At 45.4% G+C, this 24,077-nt stretch overlaps 1 protein-coding gene across 1 annotated transcript in view; it reads left to right on the top strand.

The window, feature by feature from the left end:
• Positions 1-5,331: 5,331 nt before the first annotated feature.
• Positions 5,332-24,077, top strand: part of schip1 (schwannomin interacting protein 1) — a 50,961-nt gene continuing 32,215 nt past the window's right edge. The window contains exons 1-2 of the mRNA XM_038961368.1: positions 5,332-6,173; positions 6,216-6,358. Coding sequence (XP_038817296.1) covers positions 5,543-6,173; positions 6,216-6,358 — 774 coding nt within the window. The 5' untranslated portion in view covers positions 5,332-5,542. The remainder of the gene's footprint in view (positions 6,174-6,215; positions 6,359-24,077) is intronic.

Below are 24,077 nucleotides of genomic sequence, written 5' to 3'. Positions count from 1 at the left end.
CGGGGTGGGGTTCCTCGCAGCTGTCAATTTGCATGTATTGTGTGGCCAAATCCACCCAGTGTGTAGGCTGCGAAGTTAATCGCAGAGAGGATCAACCAAAGCGGGCCACACCGCTCCCCCGCCCAGCTGTCTGACGGGATTTCTCGCCTTCTTAATCACTTTAAATAATACGGCTACACATTTTACACGGACTCAAATGAACCGAAGCCCAAAATTGTTTTAATATGATAATACAGGAACTGGAAGCGTCACTTTAATTCCGACGTGTTTGATAGGCCTAGAGCCGTTTCATTTTCTTTTAGAATAGTTATAGAGGCTACGCTACGCTCTTTTCCACCAATGGAGCCGTTGCCCTTTTAAGGACTCGCAGGTTGAGATTTAAAACGGATTCCCACCGTTTCCCCACTATAGGCTACGGTGGTAGCCTACTTCAATGGCTGGAGATTAAAGTAAGGACGCCATGATCCCTTATCCATCTTCTTATTTATAATGTGCAGAGTAGGCTAATATAAAATCGTCCTTGAATAATCGTGGAATGGCAGGAGAAATTTCGAATAACAGCGGCCGGATGGATCACTGATAGAGCCGGTGTTTTTGATGAGCATTTTGGTAAGGTTTGCTACATTGTAGCAAATTGACCGATTACACTCTTTGAAAGTCTGCGCAAGGATTCGTGACTTCATGTAGGCGATATGTCACATGTAGGCTACACAACATTCTGATCCCGAATCTTAATCATAAACGTGACTGGACTCGGAGATATGAGGGGAGGTGCAGGACGCACGCGCGTTTATGCCCCCCGCCTAGACGTCAACTAGCCTACTACGACATTGACACTACGTGCAAGCTATGAATCGGTGTGTCAACCCCCTTTTCAGATGTTGTCCTTATTAAAATAGTCCATATGTATAATATAACATCAATGTAACGAAACATTGCCATCTTGCGAGAGTGCGATTTACAGTGAGCCACTGTTGCCAACAGCTCGACTGTTGCCAGCCTGACCCCCTCCAGATTATACTGGTTTGTCTGGGTCTGTGAGAAGAAATTAAATAATTGCTTTCCGTTACTTTTAGATTACTTTCCCCTTGAGAGGCATTAGAAGAAGACAATAATGTATGTTACCAATTGAACAACGTATTGCAGGGTAAATCAATGTTAAAGTTTACATAGCTGGCCATATATGGATGTTACATTTTACTTTATGGGTTGGTTATGTAGGCTTCTTCTAACCCATCACTTTCTACTACATATAATAATACAATTAAATTATATCTTTACATTAAAAACCAAAGTCAATCAGGATTCCAGTCATTCCAATTAATGTTATGCCCCTCGATCATCAAGAATAGGACTTGGTAATATGGAAATATAGATTAGCAAAATTGTTTTACCTGAGCTTAACCCCAAATCTAAGGACTGGCCAGCCCTACTCTGTGGTTTATGATTTTGTTGTCATGGAGGACTGATTGGGCTCATTGATTCAAGTTGAAAAATAAATGCTGCTCATGGAATGGCCTGCTTTGAACACTACTAAAAAGTGCTATTTACATGTGAGAAATGAATGACATATGCTGCATTTGCTATAGGCCTCATTGTTAACCTTTTTGTTGGTGACACTTTGATATCTTGATAATATGCAGCTGTTTAAAAGGAGCAAATTAACAAATATTTTGGTAAAAAGCTGAGGGATGGGCCTGGATAAATGTAACCCCTCTCAGATTAATAGACAAAGCTATGGATGCAAGGACTGATCATCCATGATATAACAATTATTGTTTTAACAATGTTATGAGGCTATACAGTGTTTGTTTACATTTACAATGTATACGAACATTGGAGAAAAACAAGCTTATATTTTGGGTTCTCATGGAGTGTGACAGTTGAACTAAGCTCATGAGGCATGTATAAATTATATTCTTCAAGAATCAATGGATATATACACTACCATTCAAAAGTTTGGGATCACTTAGAAATGTCCTTGTTTTTGAAAGAAAAGCACATTTTGTTGTCAATTAAAATAACATCAAATTGATCAGAAATGAAGTGTAGACATTGTTAATGTTGTAAATGACTATTGTAAGTGGAAACGGCAGATTTTTTAAATGGAATATCTACATAGGCGTACAGAGGCCCATTATCAGCAACCATCACTCCTGTGTTCCAATGGCATGTTGTGTTAGCTAAACCAGAATAGAAAGAGGAGTGGGAGGCCCCGGTGCACAACTGAGCAAAAGGACAAGTACATTAGAGTGTCTAGTTAGAGAAACAGACGCCTCACAAGTCCTCAACTGGCAGCTTCATTAAATAGTACCCGCAAAACACCAGTCTCAACGTAAACAGTGAAGAGGCGACTCCAGGATGCTGGCCTTCTAGGCAGAGTTGCAAAGACAAAGCCATATCTCAGACTGGCCAATAAAAAGAAAAGATTAAGATGGGCAAAATAACACAGACACTGGACAGAGGAAGATTGGAAAAAAGTGTTATGGACAGACAAATCTAAGTTTGAGATGTTCGGATCACAAAGAAGAACATTCGTGAGACGCAGAAAAAATGAAAGATGCTGGAGGAGTGTTTGACGTCATCTGTCAAGCATGGTGGAGGCAATGTGATGGTCTAGGGGTGCTTTGGTGGTGGTAAAGTGGGAGATTTGTACAGGGTAAAAGGGATCTTGAAGAAGGAAGGCTATCGCTCCATTTTGCAACGCCATGCAATAACTATTTAGGGAAGAAGCAGTCAGCTGGTATTCTGTCTATAATGGAGTGGCCAGCACAGTCACCGGATCTCAACCTTATTGAGCTGTTGTGGGAGCAGCTTGACCATATGCTACGTATGAAGTGCCCATCAAGCCAATCCAATTGGAAGCATAGGGTGAAATCTCTTCAGATTACCTCAACAAATGAACAACTAGAATGCCAAATGTCTGCAAGGCTGTAATTGCTGCAAATTGAGGATTCTTTGACAAAAGCAAAGTTTGAAGCACACAATTATTATTTAAATTTAAAATCATTATTTATAACCTTGTCAACGTCTTGACTATAGTTCCTATTCATTTTGCAACTCATTTCATGTATGTTTTCATGGAAAACAAGGAAATGTCTAAGTGACACCAAACTTTTGAACGGTAGTGTATGTGTATATATATATATACTGTATATATATAAAAATCCAAAAATGGATGTAACAACTACAGATTCCACCTTTTTTTTAAAGCCTAACTTTTATTCCATAGGCTGGGATCCGCACTATGTAGCTGTTGCAAGAGCGCATTTTTCAGTGGTTGTCCACTGGTTTCGAAAACAATGTTTGATAGGCAGTTTAAACTTCTTGAATTCAACCATTATTGAGTTCAAATACACATTTAGATTTGTGAACAGCCATCCACAACAACCACAATTCGTAAGGCGCAAATAGCTAAATGAGAGAGCAGCAGTGTGATTCAGATCAATGCGCTATGTAGATATCAATAATAAATGTAATCCGTATCACCGTAGACTACACCCCTGCTGTCATCCTTACCTCCAAGGGTTTATTCAAGTTGGATAATCTTTGGATGCCGACAGCAGTCGCACCATTGGAACACATAGCTTGGACTGTAGCCTATAGAAGCCTATTTCAGCTCTTTTCCCGCGATCCATCAAACACATTTGGTGTGTCATAATAGTGGTCTCTGATTTATGGTCACACTCGCTCACATTGAACAAATGTACATTTGCTCCTATTTTCAAAGCTGATTTGAATGTCATTGAGAAAACAGAGAAGATTCCCCAACATTTTTTTTGCAAACATCCTTTCTGAATTTAAAGTAATCCTCGAAGTAATCTAGTTTTTCAAAAGTATCTGTAATCTGATTACAATATTTTTGCTGTTTATTTAACGGATTACATGTATCGTTTTTTTGTAATCCCTTACGTGTAACGGATTACATGTATCATTTCATATGCAGGTCTGCATTTAAACTGCATATTAACTGTTATTATATATTTATAAACAGATATTTAAGATTAACTTGTGGATACCATTTGTATGTCCTTGTGTCCAGTATGAAGGAAGTTAGCGGTAGTTTCGCGAGTCAATGCTAGCTAGCGTTAGCGCAATGATTGGAAATCTATAGGTGTCTGCTAGGCATGCTACGTATCCCTTTATGATAAATCTTTACCGAATGTGGTTGGGGGAAAAAGTGTTACTGGTGAGGTGTTTGTCTATGTTGGTGGTTGCATTGATTGTTTTTAATGTCAGGGTATGCAAATTATATTCAAATGTATGACACTCATTTAATCAACACTTTATGTGTCCCATTCTTTGGTGTATTTCAAAACTAACTGGCCACAAGAAAAAAATTCCTCTTGATGGACAATAATCATCATCAATCAATAACTCTTAGTGTGTTGGATGCGCAACAATGTGTTTTTCCGGTTGTGACTCTGAATAAGTTCCTGCTGCTTGTTTTTCATGAACTTTTTAAAGTGATGCCAGGCGCTATGTTAATGCAGCCGATGGAAAAAGAGGTGAAAAGAGGTTCAGGTCACGCTGAGATTTGTGGAGGCCAATAAACAAGACGGGCATTTTCATTAAGTTGGTAATCAATCAGACAGTGATTGCTCTGGCACTGGACAACAACAGCAACACACACTGTGGCCTCACACTGCAGACAGTCAAGGTCAGACAGCCACCCTGGACTCATCTGTTTAAGTCACTCACAGCCACTGCAATGTATACTATATATAGAGCCATGGCACAATGTCAGCCAGTGTCATTCACCTCTGGACGATTGGAGAAAGAGATTGGTAATACTCACATTGACCAATATTGTTGAGATGACTTTGCCAAAGACACAGATAAGGAAATACATTGTGGCAGCATCTTTGAGAAGATGTGTGTAATATGTGATGATAGGATAAATCTCTCTCTCTCTCTCTCTCTCTCTCTCTCTCTCTCTCTCTCTCTCTCTCTCTCTCTCTCTCTCCTCTCCCTCTCTCTCTCTCTCTCTCTCTCTCTCTCTCTCTCTCTCTCTCTCTCTCTCTCTCTCTCTCTCTCTCTCTCTCTCTCTCTCTCTCTCTCTCTCTCTCTCTCTCTCTCTCTCTCTCTCTCTCTCTCTCTCTCTGGTTCAGCTGTCACGATGCAAACCTCAGATATGAATAAACAGAAGAAGTAGAGAGTGAGTCTGGGAGGAGAGGAGAGAGTGCGTCAGAGAGGGACTGAAACGGTGCCAAGGAAATGAATGTAGAGGAAGGAAGTTCTACCAGGAAGTGTTTTGTGGTTGTTGGTCTCAAACCACAACAGTAATCTCTGTGTGCACACTTCCCTAAATTCTCTGTTTGTGTGTCTTTCTCTTCCTCTCCCCCCTCCCTCTCTCTCTTTCAACCTCTATCTTTCTCTCACTATTATAAATTCTCTTTCCAACTCTCATTCTTTCTTACTTCTATTTTGATATATTTTTCTCCATTCCTTCTCTCTCCCGCCTTTCTCTCCATCCCTCTTTCTCCCGCCTTTCTCTCCATCCCTCTTTCTCCCTCTGTTGCAGGACTACCGGGAGGATGGCATGGACTTGGGGAGCGACGCCTCCAGTCGCTCCAGCTCCGAGTCCAACTCCAACAAGGTGACACCCTGTTCTCCCTCCTTAGACCTGGCATGCCTGGAAGACTACAAGTCTTCCCCTTCCCTGGAACTGGCAACCCTAGATGACTACAAATCCTCCCCATCTTTGGAACTGGCAACCTTAGAAGAGGACTACAAATCCTCTCCCTCCATGGATCTGGCAACCCTGGAGGATGAGGACTATGAGGAGGATGAGGACTACCAGGAGTACAAGAAGAAGGTGATCGAGGAGTGGAAGAGCGAGTACGGGGACGACTACAGCTCCCAGCAGCCCCGTGGCCAGGAGGAGGGTGGAGTTGTGGGGGGGATAGGGGCACCTGGCGGAGGCTTCAGGAAGCCAGTGAACAGCCGCAGCCTGGCCGAGGAGTTCCAGGATGTGAAACCTCCACCCCTTCCTACTCACAGTGGACACACAGCCACCTTCGCTGCTGCCGTGCCTGAGGAACTGAAACAGAATGGCAACCTGATCCTGCCCCACTCCCCTACCAGGCCCCTACCCAGGGGCACGGGGGCCACCAAGCCCAGCTACAGGCGCTCCAGCCGGGGCAGAGGTGGCATTGGAGGAGGGGGTGGTGGTGGAGGAGGGGGAATAGGAGGACAGAGGGGGGGATACAGAGAGGAGGAGATTGTGGAGGAAGAGTCCCTGCCCACCATGGACTGGGCAGCTCTGGAGAGACACCTGGCGGGGCTGCAGAGCAGAGAGCAGGAGAACCAGAACCTCAATCACAACCACAGCCTGGGAAAGACCGCCTACACCTCAGTGAGTGGAGACTTTACTCGTCTGTGTGTGTGTGTGTGTGTGTGTGTGTGTGTGTGTGTGTGTGTGTGTGTGTGTCTGTGTCTGTGTCTGTGTGTGTGTGTGTGTGTGTGTGTGTGTGTGTGTGTGTGTGTGTGTGTGTGTGTGTGTGTGTGTGTGTGTGTGTGTGTGTGTGTGTGTGTGTGTGTGTGTGTGTTTATGCAAGCATGTGTCAGTGTGTGCGATTTCTGTGACTTGTTTAGGGTTGGATGGTGTAGGATGAAGCATGCCAGTTGTGAGGATGTCAGTCATGGTGGGACAAATCAAGCCAGATATTGTATGAAGTGGTGCTTGAAGATCCCTCAGACATGGAAAGAGGTTGTGGGTCACTGGGCCTGTTCTATTGTTGTTTTCACAGATAGTAGAAAGCTGGTATTTATACGGGCAATAATTGCAGCAGCACAATATATCTCCAGACTCCAGGTTCTAAAGGACTCCCACCCTGCTGTGTGTGGGGGGGTTGTTGAACATGTTCACTGTCATGTTTTCCTGCTTTCTCTGTGATCCCTGAGGATTTCGTCATGTGGTAATCCAACAGTTATCTGTGTCAGGTGAACTTGGGGAATATTATGTGTGTGCAGGAATGCTGGGATAAGGAGAGATTAGTGGGGTAATGTGGCACTAAGCTATGTGCTGCTGCTAGCTATGTGCTGCAGACTGGAGTCCTGACTCCTGACTCCTTCTCAGCTTCCAGTCTGCTGCTGGAGGAGCATGGAAAAACACTGCAGGGCTGGACAACTCCAGTCTGGGAGGGACCAGCACTAACACAGCTAAATTGAAGACCCTGATTAGTTGGTACGTTTAATCAGGTGTGTTAGATCTGGGCTGGAGCAAAATTAAACCCTGAAGCCCCTGTTGTCCTCTCCTGGTCTACGGCCTGTGAGTATGAGGATGTGGCAGGAAACAAGACATGCCTATTAGATGGATCATTTGTTTTGGTGATTTTGTGTTTCGTCCAGCAGAGGGTGCTGTTGCAGTGTCTTATGGATCCCCGCTACAGGATTTCAGATCCACAGGCTACATCCTGGTCTGGCACTGGCAGGATGACAGGCTGCATATTGGACTTGTTTTTTACATGACGCCAACCAGGCACAGAGAATGTTGCTTCGGATGAATGTTTTATGGTTGATTGTCAGCTTGTGGGTAGGTGTGAAGAGGGCTGGGCGATGTGGCTATAGAATATGCTCTAATCTTGTCAAATCTGACACACACACTGTTTGTTGCCTATTGAGGTCAGCACTTTTGAGTCACTCTTGTTTAAATTTGTGTGTGCTTGAGTTTGTCTATTTGTCTGTTGCGTGCGTGCGTGCGTGCGTGCGTGCGTGCGTGCGTGCGTGCGTGCGTGCGTGCGTGCGTGCATGTGTGTGTGTGGTCTGAGAGCCGGAGAGCACTGGGAGAGAGAGAGAGAAGAGAGCAGAGAGCACTCTCCTTTGGCATCCTAACGCCCAGCCCTCTCCTCTCAGTCCTAACAGACAATAGCTGCTGCTGCTGTCTTTGTGTGACCGTCCTGGAGGCCTCTTTATCTCCCTAAGGCATGTCTGGAATGTGGGAGGGAGAGGGGGAGGACAGAGCGGAAGAAAGGTTGAGAGATGCTATCTCCAGTACCATGCTGTATCTACAGTATGGGTAATCTGCTTGCGTCAATATTCATTACCTGGTCAGCTCATGGTATTGTCGAGGCCTTCTATGGGAGAAGTCTGCCTCCCTCCACCTAACTCTCTCTCTCTCTTTGGGATAAGGGTCCGGGCAGGGGTAAGAATGCCATAGTACTTTGAGGATAGTAGTGGTTGTCAGTGGTGATTTTAGCATGTAAATCTTGGTGGGGCAAAGTCAACCAATTTGTTTAGATGCATGCCAGCAAAGCCACTACACATCATTTATTAATTTATTAGACCTATGTGGTCTAAAACGGACGGAAAATACAATCACGAGGATCCACTTTTATAGACAATATACCGCTCTAGAAAGAGACTTCCTGACCTGGAGTTCAGAGTTGGATGACCGTTCAGAATGTACAGTATATACACACACACACACACACACACTTGGTTTGCATAAGGTTTAGTAACACAGGGCATACTGATAACACCTACAGTTTCTAGACCTTCTCCCTAGACTTAGTATAGTAGGCCTTGGAATGGTGATGTCTCTGCATAGATAAGGAATAGGAAATAGCTGTGTAATCCCGACTGAGCTCCGAGGAGAGATATCAGAGCGGAGACGGAGGTTGGACTGAAACAAGCTCATTTCCTGTTTGAATTCCAACATCCGGAGCATTTCTGCCATTTCCCAACATGGGAATGTCATTGGGATTCACTGATCCAGGATACTGTGAGAGGATGAAGACATGACTTTATTAGAGGGGATGTCTGGTGGGAAGGGGATGTGAGAGGATGAAGACATGTCTTTATTAGAGGGGATGTCTGGTGGGAAGGGGATGTGAGAGGATGAAGACATGTCTTTATTAGAGGGGATGTCTGGTGGGAAGGGACGGGGATGTGAGAGGATGAAGACATGTCTTTATTAGAGGGGATGTCTGGTGGGACGGGGATGTGAGAGGATGAAGACATGTCTTTATTAGAGGGGATGTCTGGTGGGAAGGGACGGGGATGTGAGAGGATGAAGACATGTCTTTATTAGAGGGGATGTCTGGTGGGAAGGGAAGGGGATGTGAGAGGATGAAGACATGTCTTTATTAGAGGGGATGTCTGGTGGGAAGGGACGGGGATGGGAGAGGATGAAGACATGTCTTTATTAGAGGGGATGTCTGGTGGGAAGGGGATGTGAGAGGATGAAGACATGTCTTTATTAGAGGGGATGTATGGTGGGAAGGGAATGGGATGTGAGAGGATGAAGACATGTCTTTATTAGAGGGGATGTCTGGTGGGAAGGGGATGTGAGAGGATGAAGACATGTCTTTATTAGAGGGGATGTCTGGTGGGAAGGGAAGGGGATGTGAGAGGATGAAGACATGTCTTTATTAGAGGGGATGTCTGGTGGGACGGGACGGGGATGGGAGAGGATGAAGACATGTCTTTATTAGAGGGGATGTCTGGTGGGAAGGGAAGGGGATGTGAGAGGATGAAGACATGTCTTTATTAGAGGGGATGTCTGGTGGGAAGGGACGGGGATGTGAGAGGATGAAGACATGTCTTTATTAGAGGGGATGTCTGGTGGGACGGGACGGGGATGGGAGAGGATGAAGACATGTCTTTATTAGAGGGATGTCTGGTGGGAAGGGACGGGGATGTGAGAGGATGAAGACATGTCTTTATTAGAGGGATGTCTGGTGGGAAGGGACGGGGATGGGAGAGGATGAAGACATGTCTTTATTAGAGGGGATGTCTGGTGGGAAGGGAAGGGGATGTGAGAGGATGAAGACATGTCTTTATTAGAGGGGATGTCTGGTGGGAAGGGAAGGGGATGTGAGAGGGTGAAGACATGTCTTTATTAGAGGGGATGTCTGGTGGGAAGGGACGGGGATGTGAGAGGATGAAGACATGTCTTTATTAGAGGGGATGTCTGGTGGGAAGGGGATGTGAGAGGATGAAGACATGTCTTTATTAGAGGGATGTCTGGTGGGAAGGGAAGGGGATGTGAGAGGATGAAGACATGTCTTTATTAGAGGGATGTCTGGTGGAAAGGGAAGGGGATGTGAGAGGATGAAGACATGTCTTTATTAGAGGGATGTCTGGTGGGAAGGGACGGGGATGTGAGAGGATGAAGACATGTCTTTAGAGGGATGTCTGGTGGGAAGGGACGGGGATGTGAGAGGATGAAGACATGTCTTTATTAGAGGGGATGTCTGGTGGGAAGGGACGGGGATGTGAGAGGATGAAGACATGTCTTTAGAGGGATGTCTGGTGGGAAGGGACGGGGATGTGAGAGGATGAAGACATGTCTTTATTAGAGGGGATGTCTGGTGGGAAGGGACGGGGATGTGAGAGGGTGAAGACATGTCTTTATTAGAGGGATGTCTGGTGGGAAGGGACGGGGATGTGAGAGGATGAAGACATGTCTTTATTAGAGGGGATGTCTGGTGGGAAGGGACGGGGATGTGAGAGGATGAAGACATGTCTTTATTAGAGGGATGTCTGGTGGGAAGGGACGGGGATGTGAGAGGATGAAGACATGTCTTTATTAGAGGGATGTCTGGTGGGAAGGGACGGGGATGTGAGAGGATGAAGACATGTCTTTATTAGAGGGGATGTCTGGTGGGAAGGGACAGGGATGTGAGAGGATGAAGACATGTCTTTATTAGAGGGATGTCTGGTGGGAAGGGACGGGGATGTGAGAGGATGAAGACATGTCTTTATTAGAGGGATGTCTGGTGGGAAGGGACGGGGATGTGAGAGGATGAAGACATGTCTTTATTAGAGGGGATGTCTGGTGGGAAGGGACGGGGATGTGAGAGGATGAAGACATGTCTTTATTAGAGGGATGTCTGGTGGGAAGGGAAGGGGATGTGAGAGGGTGAAGACATGTCTTTATTAGAGGGGATGTCTGGTGGGAAGGGACGGGGATGTGAGAGGGTGAAGACATGTCTTTATTAGAGGGATGTCTGGTGGGAAGGGAAGGGGATGTGAGAGGATGAAGACATGTCTTTATTAGAGGGGATGTCTGGTGGGAAGGGACGGGGATGTGAGAGGATGAAGACATGTCTTTATTAGAGGGGATGTCTGGTGGGAAGGGACGGGGATGTGAGAGGATGAAGACATGTCTTTATTAGAGGGGATGTCTGGTGGGAAGGGAAGGGGATGTGAGAGGATGAAGACATGTCTTTATTAGAGGGGATGTCTGGTGGGAAGGGGATGTGAGAGGATGAAGACATGTCTTTATTAGAGGGATGTCTGGTGGGAAGGGGATGTGAGAGGATGAAGACATGTCTTTATTAGAGGGGATGTCTGGTGGGAAGGGGATGTGAGAGGATGAAGACATGTCTTTATTAGAGGGGATGTCTGGTGGGAAGGGACGGGGATGTGAGAGGATGAAGAGATGTCTTTATTAGAGGGGATGTCTGGTGGGAAGGGACGGGGATGTGAGAGGATGAAGACATGTCTTTATTAGAGGGGATGTCTTGTGGGAAGGGGATGTGAGAGGATGAAGACATGTCTTTATTAGAGGGGATGTCTGGTGGGAAGGGAAGGGGATGTGAGAGGATGAAGACATGTCTTTATTAGAGGGGATGTCTGGTGGGAAGGGAAGGGGATGTGAGAGGATGAAGACATGTCTTTATTAGAGGGATGTCTGGTGGGAAGGGAAGGGGATGTGAGAGGATGAAGACATGTCTTTATTAGAGGGATGTCTGGTGGGAAGGGACAGGGATGTGAGAGGATGAAGACATGTCTTTATTAGAGGGATGTCTGGTGGGAAGGGACGGGGATGTGAGAGGATGAAGACATGTCTTTATTAGAGGGGATGTCTGGTGGGAAGGGACGGGGATGTGAGAGGGTGAAGACATGTCTTTATTAGAGGGATGTCTGGTGGGAAGGGACGGGGATGTGAGAGGATGAAGACATGTCTTTATTAGAGGGGATGTCTGGTGGGAAGGGACGGGGATGTGAGAGGATGAAGACATGTCTTTATTAGAGGGATGTCTGGTGGGAAGGGACGGGGATGTGAGAGGATGAAGACATGTCTTTATTAGAGGGATGTCTGGTGGGAAGGGACGGGGATGTGAGAGGATGAAGACATGTCTTTATTAGAGGGGATGTCTGGTGGGAAGGGACGGGGATGTGAGAGGATGAAGACATGTCTTTATTAGAGGGATGTCTGGTGGGAAGGGACGGGGATGTGAGAGGATGAAGACATGTCTTTATTAGAGGGATGTCTGGTGGGAAGGGACGGGGATGTGAGAGGATGAAGACATGTCTTTATTAGAGGGGATGTCTGGTGGGACGGGGATGTGAGAGGATGAAGACATGTCTTTATTAGAGGGGATGTCTGGTGGGAAGGGAAGGGGATGTGAGAGGATGAAGACATGTCTTTATTAGAGGGATGTCTGGTGGGAAGGGACGGGGATGTGAGAGGATGAAGACATGTCTTTATTAGAGGGGATGTCTGGTGGGAAGGGGATGTGAGAGGATGAAGACATGTCTTTATTAGAGGGGATGTCTGGTGGGAAGGGGATGTGAGAGGATGAAGACATGTCTTTATTAGAGGGGATGTCTGGTGGGAAGGGAAGGGGATGTGAGAGGATGAAGACATGTCTTTATTAGAGGGGATGTCTGGTGGGAAGGGGATGTGAGAGGATGAAGACATGTCTTTATTAGAGGGGATGTCTGGTGGGAAGGGGATGTGAGAGGATGAAGACATGTCTTTATTAGAGGGGATGTCTGGTGGGAAGGGAAGGGGATGTGAGAGGGTTTCTAACATGTTGTTACATTTTTTGACATCAACTCATGTGAACCACCCTCCAGACGGAGGGGGGAGAGGGGTGGGGGAGGCCAGCATGGATGGGTTTGGGGTCCTCTGTGGTTTTACACCTCAGAAGATCTTCCGAAAGAGCTGGGCTTTTAGGAGGACTGGAGGTAGGGGTGTACATATTGTTCATGCAGATAGACAATATGTATTTTGATGTGTTATCTACAGTTTGCCACATCGACATATGCCAGCTACTTGTACTAAACCTCAGCTACGATAGTAAGACCAGACCCTGGGCTAGTCACACACACACCGGTCCCTTAGGTGTGTCCTCTTCCTGCTAGCCGGTCTGACGTTGTCATGGCAACCGTCTCCACAGTGTTTTGCCGGCTGGCTGGGAGAGGAAGTGTTGATTAATGGGACTGGCTGTGTGCTGCTACGGTATGGCCACCGATCCGTCTGCCAGCCTGCCTGCTGCCCGTACACCACAGAGCCAGTCGGTCTGTTTCTGTGTGACTCTGTACTATTGGAACTATGAACCACTGTGTTTAGCTGGTGTGTTTAGTTACGGGAGACCAGGGGTAGCATTTCCACTCTCTAACATCTCCCTCTTCCCTCTGGATCTTGGTTAGAAAGAATTTGCGGTGAGGAGGTTGAGGGGTGAGGTGACCTTTATATAATGAAGGCCTAACAGGGTCTGGAGGCACGTGGCAGTTAGGGGCCCCTACCCGTCCGCTCCCCCCAAACCAAAACAACACTGTTATCCTTCATAACCAGGGCCGAGGTGAAATATTCAGAGAAGGCCTGTGTGCTTCAGAGGCTGTGAAATAATTTGCCTCATAGGAAAGGTACTTTAATACACACGTCTATATGGAACACTACATTTACATTTGTAAAGGCCTATAGGACACTCATGTCTGAGAAAATATATACATTTATTCAGACACACACACACAGATCCAGTCGTACCCTGTGGGTAGACGGTGTGCTCTGTAGTGAAGCTATGTTGTGACATGCAGCACCCCTCCCATCACTCCCATACCAATGGAGGAGCAGAGTGATAGGGAGGGAGGAGCTCAGCCTGAAGCTATATAAATATATACACACACATACACTACCGGTCAAACTTTTTAGAACGCCTACTGATTCAAGGGTTTTTCTTTATTTTGACTATTTTCTACATTGTAGAATAATAGTGAAGACATCAAAACTATGAAATAACACATATGGAATCATGTAGTAACCAAAAAAAGTGTTAAACAAAATCAAAATATATTTTATATTTGAGATTCTTCAAATAGCCACCCTTTGCCTGGATGACATGTCTTCACTTTTGTTCTACAATGTAGAAATATTAAAAATAACGAAAAACCCTTGAATGAGTAGGTGTTCTAAAACTTTTGACTGGTAGTGTACACCATATATGCAAGTCTGCACGCACACACATGTAAAGTATTCTGTGCAACATGGCTCAGCATGTGTTCTAACTTCAGTTTTGTGTGACACACACACACACACACACACACACACACACACACACACACACACACACACACACACACACACACACACACACATACACACTTACACACAATCATACTTGTACATATTTTCCAATGAATGTGCCTTTGAGCTAAATCCCTCAGCATGTATTGCAAGTATCAGAATGAGGCTAGCACATAGATAATAACACACAGCGACTGTTCAACATGCAAACACACGTTTCTGTCTGTTTGTGACTCTGCATGTGTAGCATCATATCTCACAGGACTCACATCCATATCAGATCAGCACACACCAAGGAATTGAATATGCACACACATTTGTACTAACTAATACATCCAGGTGAGTGTTAAAAAAGAATGCACATTGACTTGACAACACACCACACACATCTACCCACATGCACGGATACACACATTTCTGGCAGGGCAGGCAGCATGAGTGTGTTTCCCTATCAGGTTTTAGCTCAGGATCAGAGGAGAGATAAAAACACCAGCATTTACCATTGACCCTGTTAGATCAGCTGCCTGTGGCTGACTAAAGTAATGGAAAGACAACATTACAGGGACATTTTCTTCAAGCTGTCGCTATCTACCAGCATGCAGGAGAAACACAGCCTGAATCAACAGAGGAAGAGTGGAACAAGCTGTCCTAGATAAGCTCACATGGCTGAGGAAACCGAAGTATGTGACAGAGAGAGCGTGTTGAAGCAAGGGAAGAGGTAGCGGTGGAGAATAGAGCAGTAGAAGGGAGAGAGACTTGAAGGGCTTGCCTTCTCGCCATCTTTTTGTCTGTGTCTTCCTATCTCTCTCTGTTTGGAAACTGTGATTATGTGGTAGTTGTTTTGTGTCTGAACCCTGCCCTGAGCACTCCAGTACTAACCACTACCCTCAGACTGCAGTCAGCCCTGTGCCACGTTGAGAGAGAGAGAAAGAGAGAGAGAGAGAGAGAGAGAGAGAGGCGGGGGGAGAAGATTGTAGGATAAGAGAAGTCATAGAGGATATACAGAATCACAAGCAGTCATACAGGATATACAGAATCACAAACAGTCATAGAGGATATACAGAATCACAAGCAGTCATAGAGGATATACAGAACCACAAGCAGTCATAGAGGATATATAGAATCACAAGCAGTCATAGAGGATATACAGAACCACAAGCAGTCATAGAGGATATATAGAATCACAAGCAGTCATAGAGGATATACAGAATCACAAGCAGTCATAGAGGATATATAGAATCACAAGCAGTCATAGAGGATATATAGAACCACAAGCAGTCATAGAGGATATATAGAACCACAAGCAGTCATAGAGGATATATAGAATCACAAGCAGTCATAGAGGATATATAGAACCACAAGCAGTCATAGAGGATATACAGAATCACAAGCAGTCATAGAGGATATATAGAATCACAAGCAGTCATAGAGGATATATAGAATCACAAGCAGTCATAGAGGATATACAGAATCACAAGCAGTCATAGAGGATATATAGAATCACAAGCAGTCATAGAGGATATACAGAATCACAAGCAGTCATAGAGGATATATAGAATCACAAGCAGTCATAGAGGATATATAGAATCACAAGCAGTCATAGAGGATATACAGAATCACAAGCAGTCATAGAGGATATATAGAACCACAAGCAGTCATAGAGGATATATAGAATCACAAGCAGTCATAGAGGATATATAGAACCACAAGCAGTCATAGAGGATATATAGAATCACAAGCAGTCATAGAGGATATACAGAATCACAAGCAGTCATAGAGGATATATAGAATCACAAGCAGTCATAGAGGATATATAGAATCACAAGCAGTCATAGAGGATATACAGAATCACAAGCAGTCATAGAGGATATATAGAATCACAAGCAGTCATAGAGGATATATAGAACCACAAGCAGTCATAGAGGATATATAGAATCATAAGCAGTCATAGAGGATATATAGAATCACAAGCAGTCATAGAGGATATACAGAATCACAAGCAGTCATAGAGGATATATAGAACCACAAGCAGTCATAGAGGATATATAGAACCACAAGCAGTCATAGAGGATATATAGAACCACAAGCAGTCATAGAGGATATATAGAACCACAAGCAGTCAGAGGATATATAGAACCACAAGCAGTCATAGAGGATATATAGAACCACAAGCAGTCATAGAGGATATATAGAACCACAAGCAGTCATAGAGGATATATAGAATCACAAGCAGTCATAGAGGATATATAGAACCACAAGCAGTCATAGAGGATATATAGAACCACAAGCAGTCATAGAGGATATATAGAACCACAAGCAGTCATAGAGGATATATAGAATCACAAGCAGTCATAGAGGATATACAGAACCACAAGCAGTCATAGAGGATATATAGAACCACAAGCAGTCATAGAGGATATATAGAACCACAAGCAGTCATAGAGGATATATAGAATCACAAGCAAAACACTGGGGAATGATGATAGAGTGGGAGGAATATGGAGAGGGGGCAAAAGAAAGAATGGAAGTTGGAGGAAGACTGGGAAGAGTGGTAGTGATGAGAGGGTTAAACTGATAGAGAGAGAGAGATGAAGTGATATAGGGAGATAGGGCAGCAGAGTGTGGATAGGCTAGGACCAGAGGGAGGGTGGGAAGGAGGGATAGGTCCAGACCAGGGGAGGACTAGGGAAGGTTAGGGGTGGGCAGGGCCATGACCAGGTGCTGGGGTTCCGGTGACTGGTTCAGCCCCCAAGCGTCTGGGACTCTACCTAACCCGCCTGTGTGTGTCAGTACCCGCTCCAGCACGCCCGGCCTCCTACACAACTCTCACACACACTCCTCACACACTCGCGCTGTGAGCAGACAGTGCTGTCCAGGGTTTAAAGTCGGACCGTTTTCTCTCTCTCCTGCTGTCGCTCTACAGATGTGTATCTTACTGCTTCAAGGTTCTGCTTTTTCTCTACTTTTCCTCTGAGAGATCACCAGCGGCTGGGAAGATAGTTTTTGTATTAGTGGAGGAGTTTGCAGCTCAACCTTGGATTCCACACAGCAAGTTGGGCAGTACACCCAGGTAAACACAGTACACAGTACACAGTACACACAGTACACGCAGGGTAGTACACCCAGGTAAACACAGTACACAGTACACAGTACACGCAGGGTAGTACACCCAGGTAAACACAGTACACAGTACACAGTACACACAGTACACGCAGGGTAGTACACCCAGGTAAACACAGTACACAGTACACAGTACACAGTACACACAGTACACGCAGGGTAGTACACCCAGGTAAACACAGTACACAGTACACAGTACACACAGTACACGCAGGGTAGTACACCCAGGTAAACACAATACACAGTACACACAGTACACACAGTACACCCAGGTAAACACAGTACACAGTACACAGTATACACAGTACACGCAGGGCAGTACACCCAGGTAAACACAGTACACAGTACACAGTACACCCAGGTAAACACAATACACAGTACACACAGTACACGCAGGGTAGTACACTCAGGTAAACACAGTACACAGTACACACAGTACACGCAGGGCAGTACACCCAGGTAAACACAGTACACAGTACACACAGTACACGCAGGGCAGTACACCCAGGTAAACACAGTACACAGTACACACAGTACACGCAGGGCAGTACACCCAGGTAAACACAGTACACAGTACACACAGTACACGCAGGGCAGTACACCCAGGTAAACACAGTACACACAGTACACGCAGGGCAGTACACCCAGGTAAACACAGTACACAGTACACACAGTACACGCAGGGCAGTACACCCAGGTAAACACAGTACACAGTACACAGTACACGCAGGGTAGTACACTCAGGTAAACACAGTACACAATACACACAGTACACACAGGGCAGTACACCCAGGTAAACACAGTACACGCAAGGCAGTACACCCAGGTAAACACAGTACACAGTACACACAGTACACGCATTGCAGTACACTCAGGTAAACACAGTACACACAGTACACGCAGGGCAGTACACTCAGGTAAACACAGTACACAGTACACACAGTACACGCAGTGTAGTACACTCAGGTAAACACAGTACACAGTACACGCAGGGCAGTACACTCAGGTAAACACCGTACACACAGTACACTCAGGGCAGTACACTCAGGTTAACACAGTACACAGTACACTCAGGGCAGTACACTCAGGTAAAGGAACATGTCCACCTCTCATATCAGGGGTGGTCAACTTAGTATATATATTTTTTTTTTACCTTTATTTAACTAGGCAAGTCAGATTAGAACACATTCTTAGGTACAATGACGGTCTACCAAAAGGCAAAAGGCCTATAAACTTTGTACTTTGGGTTCTTTAGATATTTGTGTAGAAGAATATGGATTTTTCCATACAGTTTCTTTGTAAAGGACTGCAGGTATTTCTCTCTCATAGACCCACTTCAGTGATGATACCGCCCAACGTTCCATAGTACATACACAGAGTGAACGGAAAGCCTGTGTGTTTCACTATAGACCCAGCACAGAGAAAGACCTCATGCCTTTCAGTAGCCAGAGGGGTGTCTTTTTTTCTCCAGGACTGTCTGCTATGTGGCGTCTAACAAAGGGCAGGTGTGTTCTGGTCTGGAGCGGAGGAGAGGAGAGGGGGATGATCCCAGCCATGATGTGGTATTACTAGCTGGGACTCAGACTGTTCTCTCTCTCTGTCTTACTCAGAAACCACCTCTGTCATCCCATCATACCTGCCTGCACTATATTACGGCTACATTACTACCATGGGTTTGACCTGACTAAGATGCAGTTTGAACCAATATGTTGTGACAACACCGCAACGTTGTAACTCTGCGGTAATATAGTCAGTCAGGCTCTGTCCTCTCTTCTCTGTTCTGTCTGCCTGACAGTCGTGACTTTGCAGTGGATACAATCAGAGGTGTGTTCTGTTCAGCGAGGGGTCTGATTTAGCTGTTGGCCTGGAGCAGTGTTGTCTTGTGCTGGAGGAAATGTGCTTGAGGACTAAACCACCTGGCAGCTACAACACAGACTTAGACTGTGTCCCAATGACTTGGTTTGTCTGGTGCTAATGACGTTGGCTCTCGAACAGTGTGTGGTCAGCTCTGTGTGTGGTCAAAGAGTGTTGGAGTTAGTGGGTGGGGATCTGTGCTCTGGTCCAGCTGTTCTAACATGACCATGTGTCTGACATCACAGCCACACATCTGGACCTGACATTTACATACAAACTTTCACTGATACAATATATAGTATAACCCCCTTCACATACACCGCAGAGAGAGGGAGAGAATACTGTACACACACACACACCCATACAAACACAAATACCACACAAATAGAACAACACATGGAAACAAAAAAGTTGCAGGAAAGTTGCCGAGTCATCGGGTTTGGGTCTGGTGTAAGCGGCTAGACAGGACTGGCACAGGAAACACACACACAATCGCATCTGCTGGCAATAGATTTAAAAGTGCAGTACTATCAGTGGCGGTCTCGATGACCCCACCTATTAATGACACACACTCACACAGCTTGACTGGTCTTCCCTTCCTTCTACAATCAATCTATCTCCCGGGGCATCAGTTCAGTGTACACCACATAGCCTAGATAGATGAATGGTTATATCACCTGGATAAGCAGTTAGACCCAAGTCTAGGCCACCTTTAGAGATGAGTCTAGCTGTGTAGTCTCTGATCCTACCAGATGTCTGTGACCAGACATACAGCGTAGGGTTGAAGGTCAGGGTAGAGCAGGACAATCCCTACACCTGACCCTGAGAGGAATGGTATGTCCTCTCCTGTGTGGATGATGGTGTGATGTCATCAAGGCGAGCCAGCTGCAGTGCGGAGGCCCGGTCGATGTGGAGGAAGATTGCAACGCTGGAGACATGGGGAGTGTGGGTAGAGATGGACGGACAGCAATGACTGTGCTGGAAAAGGATAGCCCAGAGCTACACATTCCATCAGCGTCTCTCAGCGTGCGCATACACACACACTCACACCCTTCCTCTGATTTAGTCACTGTGAGTCACTGAGCTCCTAGAGAGAGCAGAGAGGTGTGGAGCTGTTCACTTATAAGTCTAAATGTAGATATACAGTACAAACTACCAGCATACCCAACAGAGAAATGCCTACCTTTTTACTAACCACTCACCTACCCTTGACCCAATGTATTGTAACTAGATCCTCCACCCTACTGTAAACTCTCCCTCCAGCCAAATACCCGTTACCCCGGCCCCCACCTTTTCTCCAGTTCCACCCTAGACTCTTAGAACCAAAGGTGCTATCTAGAACCAGTAAGGGTTATTTGGCTGAAGAACACTTTTGGTTCAAGGTATAACCATTTTGGTTCAAGGTAGAACCCTCTGTGAAACGGGTTCTACATGGAGAGGGTTCTACATGGAACACAAAACAGTTCTACCTGGAACCAGAAAGGGTTCTACCTGAAACCAAAAAGGGTTCTCCTATGGGGGAAGCCAAGTGTACTGTTTTCCACCTGGTTCTCTGCCCTCCCTGTCTCCCCCTTTCTCCCAGTCCTGTTAATGGCTAATTGTATTTTTCCTCAAGCTGTCAGAGTACATTACGGCCCACTGTTCTCAGAACAAGCAGAATACAGCAGGAGACCATTTTCTCTGCCTCTCCCGCCTCCCCTTCTCCCCCTAAGAAAATGTGGGCTGGGAGGATGAAAGGGTGGAGCGGCTGTGAGTGGCAGAGCATAGTGCGGAGGAAATGGGGATTTATGTTGCCGTTAAGAGCTGATTTATAGCTCTGTATCACTCAACTTTCTGCACAGTCACTGCAAACTAAAGAGAGGGAGAGAGAGAAAGGGAGAGAGAGAGAGAGAGAGAGAGAGAGAGTACTGTTTTACAGCTTGAAAGAGAGAGGGAGGTACCATAGATTAACATCACAAAATATGAAAGAGAGAAAGAGCAAGGCCCTGTAGCTTTATAGCATGGAAAATGAAAGAGAAAAGCAGAGGGAGAGAATAGCAGCATGGTTTTAGCTCAAAGACAGAGTTGAAACAGCCATCCATCACCTTGCTGTCAGTGGGTATTACACTAGAACAAAGGGCAGAGTCAGGCACAGTGGTTTGTGTGTGTTTGTTCTCTCTCCCCCCCCCCCCCCCCCCCCCCCCCCCCCCATCTCAATTCAATTTAAGGCCTTTATTGGCATGGGAGACATGTGTTAACATTGCCAAAGCAAGTGAAGTAGATGATATACAAAAGTGAAATAAACAATAAAAATGAACAGTAAACATTACACTCACAAAAGTTCCAAAAGAATAAAGACATTACAAATGTCATATTACGTATATATACAGTGTTGTAACGATGTACAAATGGTTAAAGTACACAAGGGAAAATAAATAAGCATAAATATGGGTTGTATTTACAATTGTGTTTGTTCTTCACTGGTTGACCTTTTCTTGTGGCAACAGGTCACAAATCTTACTGCTGTGATGGCACACTGTGCTATTTCACCCAGTAGATATGGGAGTTTATCAAAATCGGGTTTGTTTTCGAATTCTCTGTGGATCTGTGTAATCTGAGGGAAATATGTGTCTCTAATATGGCCATTCATTGGGCAGGACGTTAGGAAGTGCAGTTCAGTTTCCACCTCATTTTGTGAGCAGTGTGCACATAGCCTGTATTCTCTTGAGAGCCAGGTCTGCCTACGGCGGCCTTTCGCAATAGCAAGGCTATGCTCACTGAGTCTGTACATAGTCAAAGCTTTCCTTAAGTTTGGGTCAGTCATAGTCTCTCTCTCTCTCTTTCCGTTCCTCCTCTATGAGCAGCCATGGGTGGATCGCTGCGGTACTGGTGAATTGGTTGGGTTGTCTGTGTTAGATTACAGAGTGCATTGTGTGTGTGTGTGTGTGTGTGAGTGTGCGTGTGCGTGTGAGTGTGCGTGCGTGTGTGCGTGCGTGTGCATGTGCGTGTGTGTGTCTCTGAGCTGAGCTGAGGTGGCCTGAGAACCAGGCACTAGGCAGGGGCTCCCAACTGGGTCTGCTTATACCAGGCTAAAAATAAAAGTCCTGTTCAGAGCAGACACACACACACACACAGACTCTACCCCTGCCAGAATTCCTTGCTAACGCAGGGCAACTCTTTAAAGAGACGGTGTTCTTTTTTTACACACAAACTCAGGAGATGTTTTCTATCCCTGAATTTCTGTATATCTCTCTCTCAACACGATCTCTTGGTTTCCCTTTGAAATTTGATGCATAATGGATGATCGTCTATTTTTTACACATTTATTCCGCGTGGCTACAGGATTAATTCCGCATGGTTACAGGGTTAAAACAGAAACAACTCAAAGGGTGTTCTTGGGGAGGTGTGGCGGGTAGTCTGGGAGACCATGAACCTTTAAACTCCCACTTCCCTGTTGTAGGATGGTTATTTGTAATGGCTCTCAATGGTATTACATGCCTATGATTGAAAACAATTGGGGGAAAAAGACAAGGAAATAAATACCCACCAATAAACAAAAATAATACAAATAAATAAAATAAGTCTCCTTGTAACAAAAAAATATTTTGAATAATAAAGAAACATTTGAATAATAAAAAATAGTTTAGTCCCCCAAATAAAAAAACAACTCAAAGGATTAAGGTTAGGTATTAATTCCGAGTGGTTAAGGTTAGGGCTCTCTCTCTCTCTCTCTCTCTCTCTCTCTCTCTCTCTCTCTCTCTCTCTCTCTCTCTCTCTCTCTCTCTCTCTCTCTCTCTCTCTCTCTCTCTCTCTCTCTCTCTCTCTCTCTCTCTCTCTCTCTCTCTCTCTCTCTCTCTCTCTCTCTCTCTCTCTCTCTCTCTCTCTCTCTCTCTCTCTCTCTCTCTCTCTCTCTCTCTCTCTCTCTCTCTCTCTCTCTCTCGTCCTCTCCCTCCATGTGTGTGACAGCATGTATATGAGGGTGGTAGCCAGGTCATAGGGAGAGCTTCATCTGTCACTGCCACACTGAACACACAGAGCAGATGCACTGTAGCCGTGACACACCCTCCACATGGCTATACAGCCTGTTGACCGGAAAGAGACATTCTGACAGACTGGCACACAGGCTATACAGACTGACTATAAAGCTTGACCATAACTTCACTACAGACTACTTGCTTTAACCTTTAATTACCAAGACTTACAAGACCACTCTGACCCTTACTCCCCAAAACCTGACTAAACAGGGAGCTCCAGGGACCATGGGAGATTCTCAATTGGTTTTGCTAACTCCTCCGTCCCCTCCTTCCCTCTTTATTGAGGAGAGGAGGGGAGGAGAGGAAACGTGGAAACAAATGCACTTGTATGAAATGAGACTCTCCCTCTCCACTCACACGTCATCGGGAAAATGACATTTACAGGGGTGGGATCCCCAAATAAATGTGTAAAGTGATCAAAACACTCTCCTCGACCACTCAACCATTTATTGGTTTTCGGGTCACAGAGAAACGAGGACGGAGGAGTTGAGGTCTTTTGCCCAAATGAGAATCTCCCAAAGCAATCACTGTAGCCCACTACTAACAACATAACGAACCCACGACTGCTAATGAGGAACAAAAAAAATATATTCTATTATGAGATGGAGAATCCTCTGTTATGTGTTCAATTGTGAAACCTCCATGTAGAGTGACTCTTCCAGAGACATACACATTGAGATCAATGTTCTCCGCTCTGTAGTCCTAGCTAGGCTGTAACTGAAGCCACACGATCAGAGAGAGAGGGGGAACGAGGGAGAAAGGGAGAGAGCTCATTACTGAGGAGAGTCTCAGTCAGACTCCTCTCCTGCTGAGACCTACTGGTTAAA

Source organism: Salvelinus namaycush, chromosome 23, assembly GCF_016432855.1.
Source record: "Salvelinus namaycush isolate Seneca chromosome 23, SaNama_1.0, whole genome shotgun sequence".
NCBI lineage: Eukaryota > Metazoa > Chordata > Actinopteri > Salmoniformes > Salmonidae > Salvelinus > Salvelinus namaycush.
Note: the sequence above shows the minus strand (reverse complement) of the source record. Positions and strands in the feature narration are given on the sequence as shown.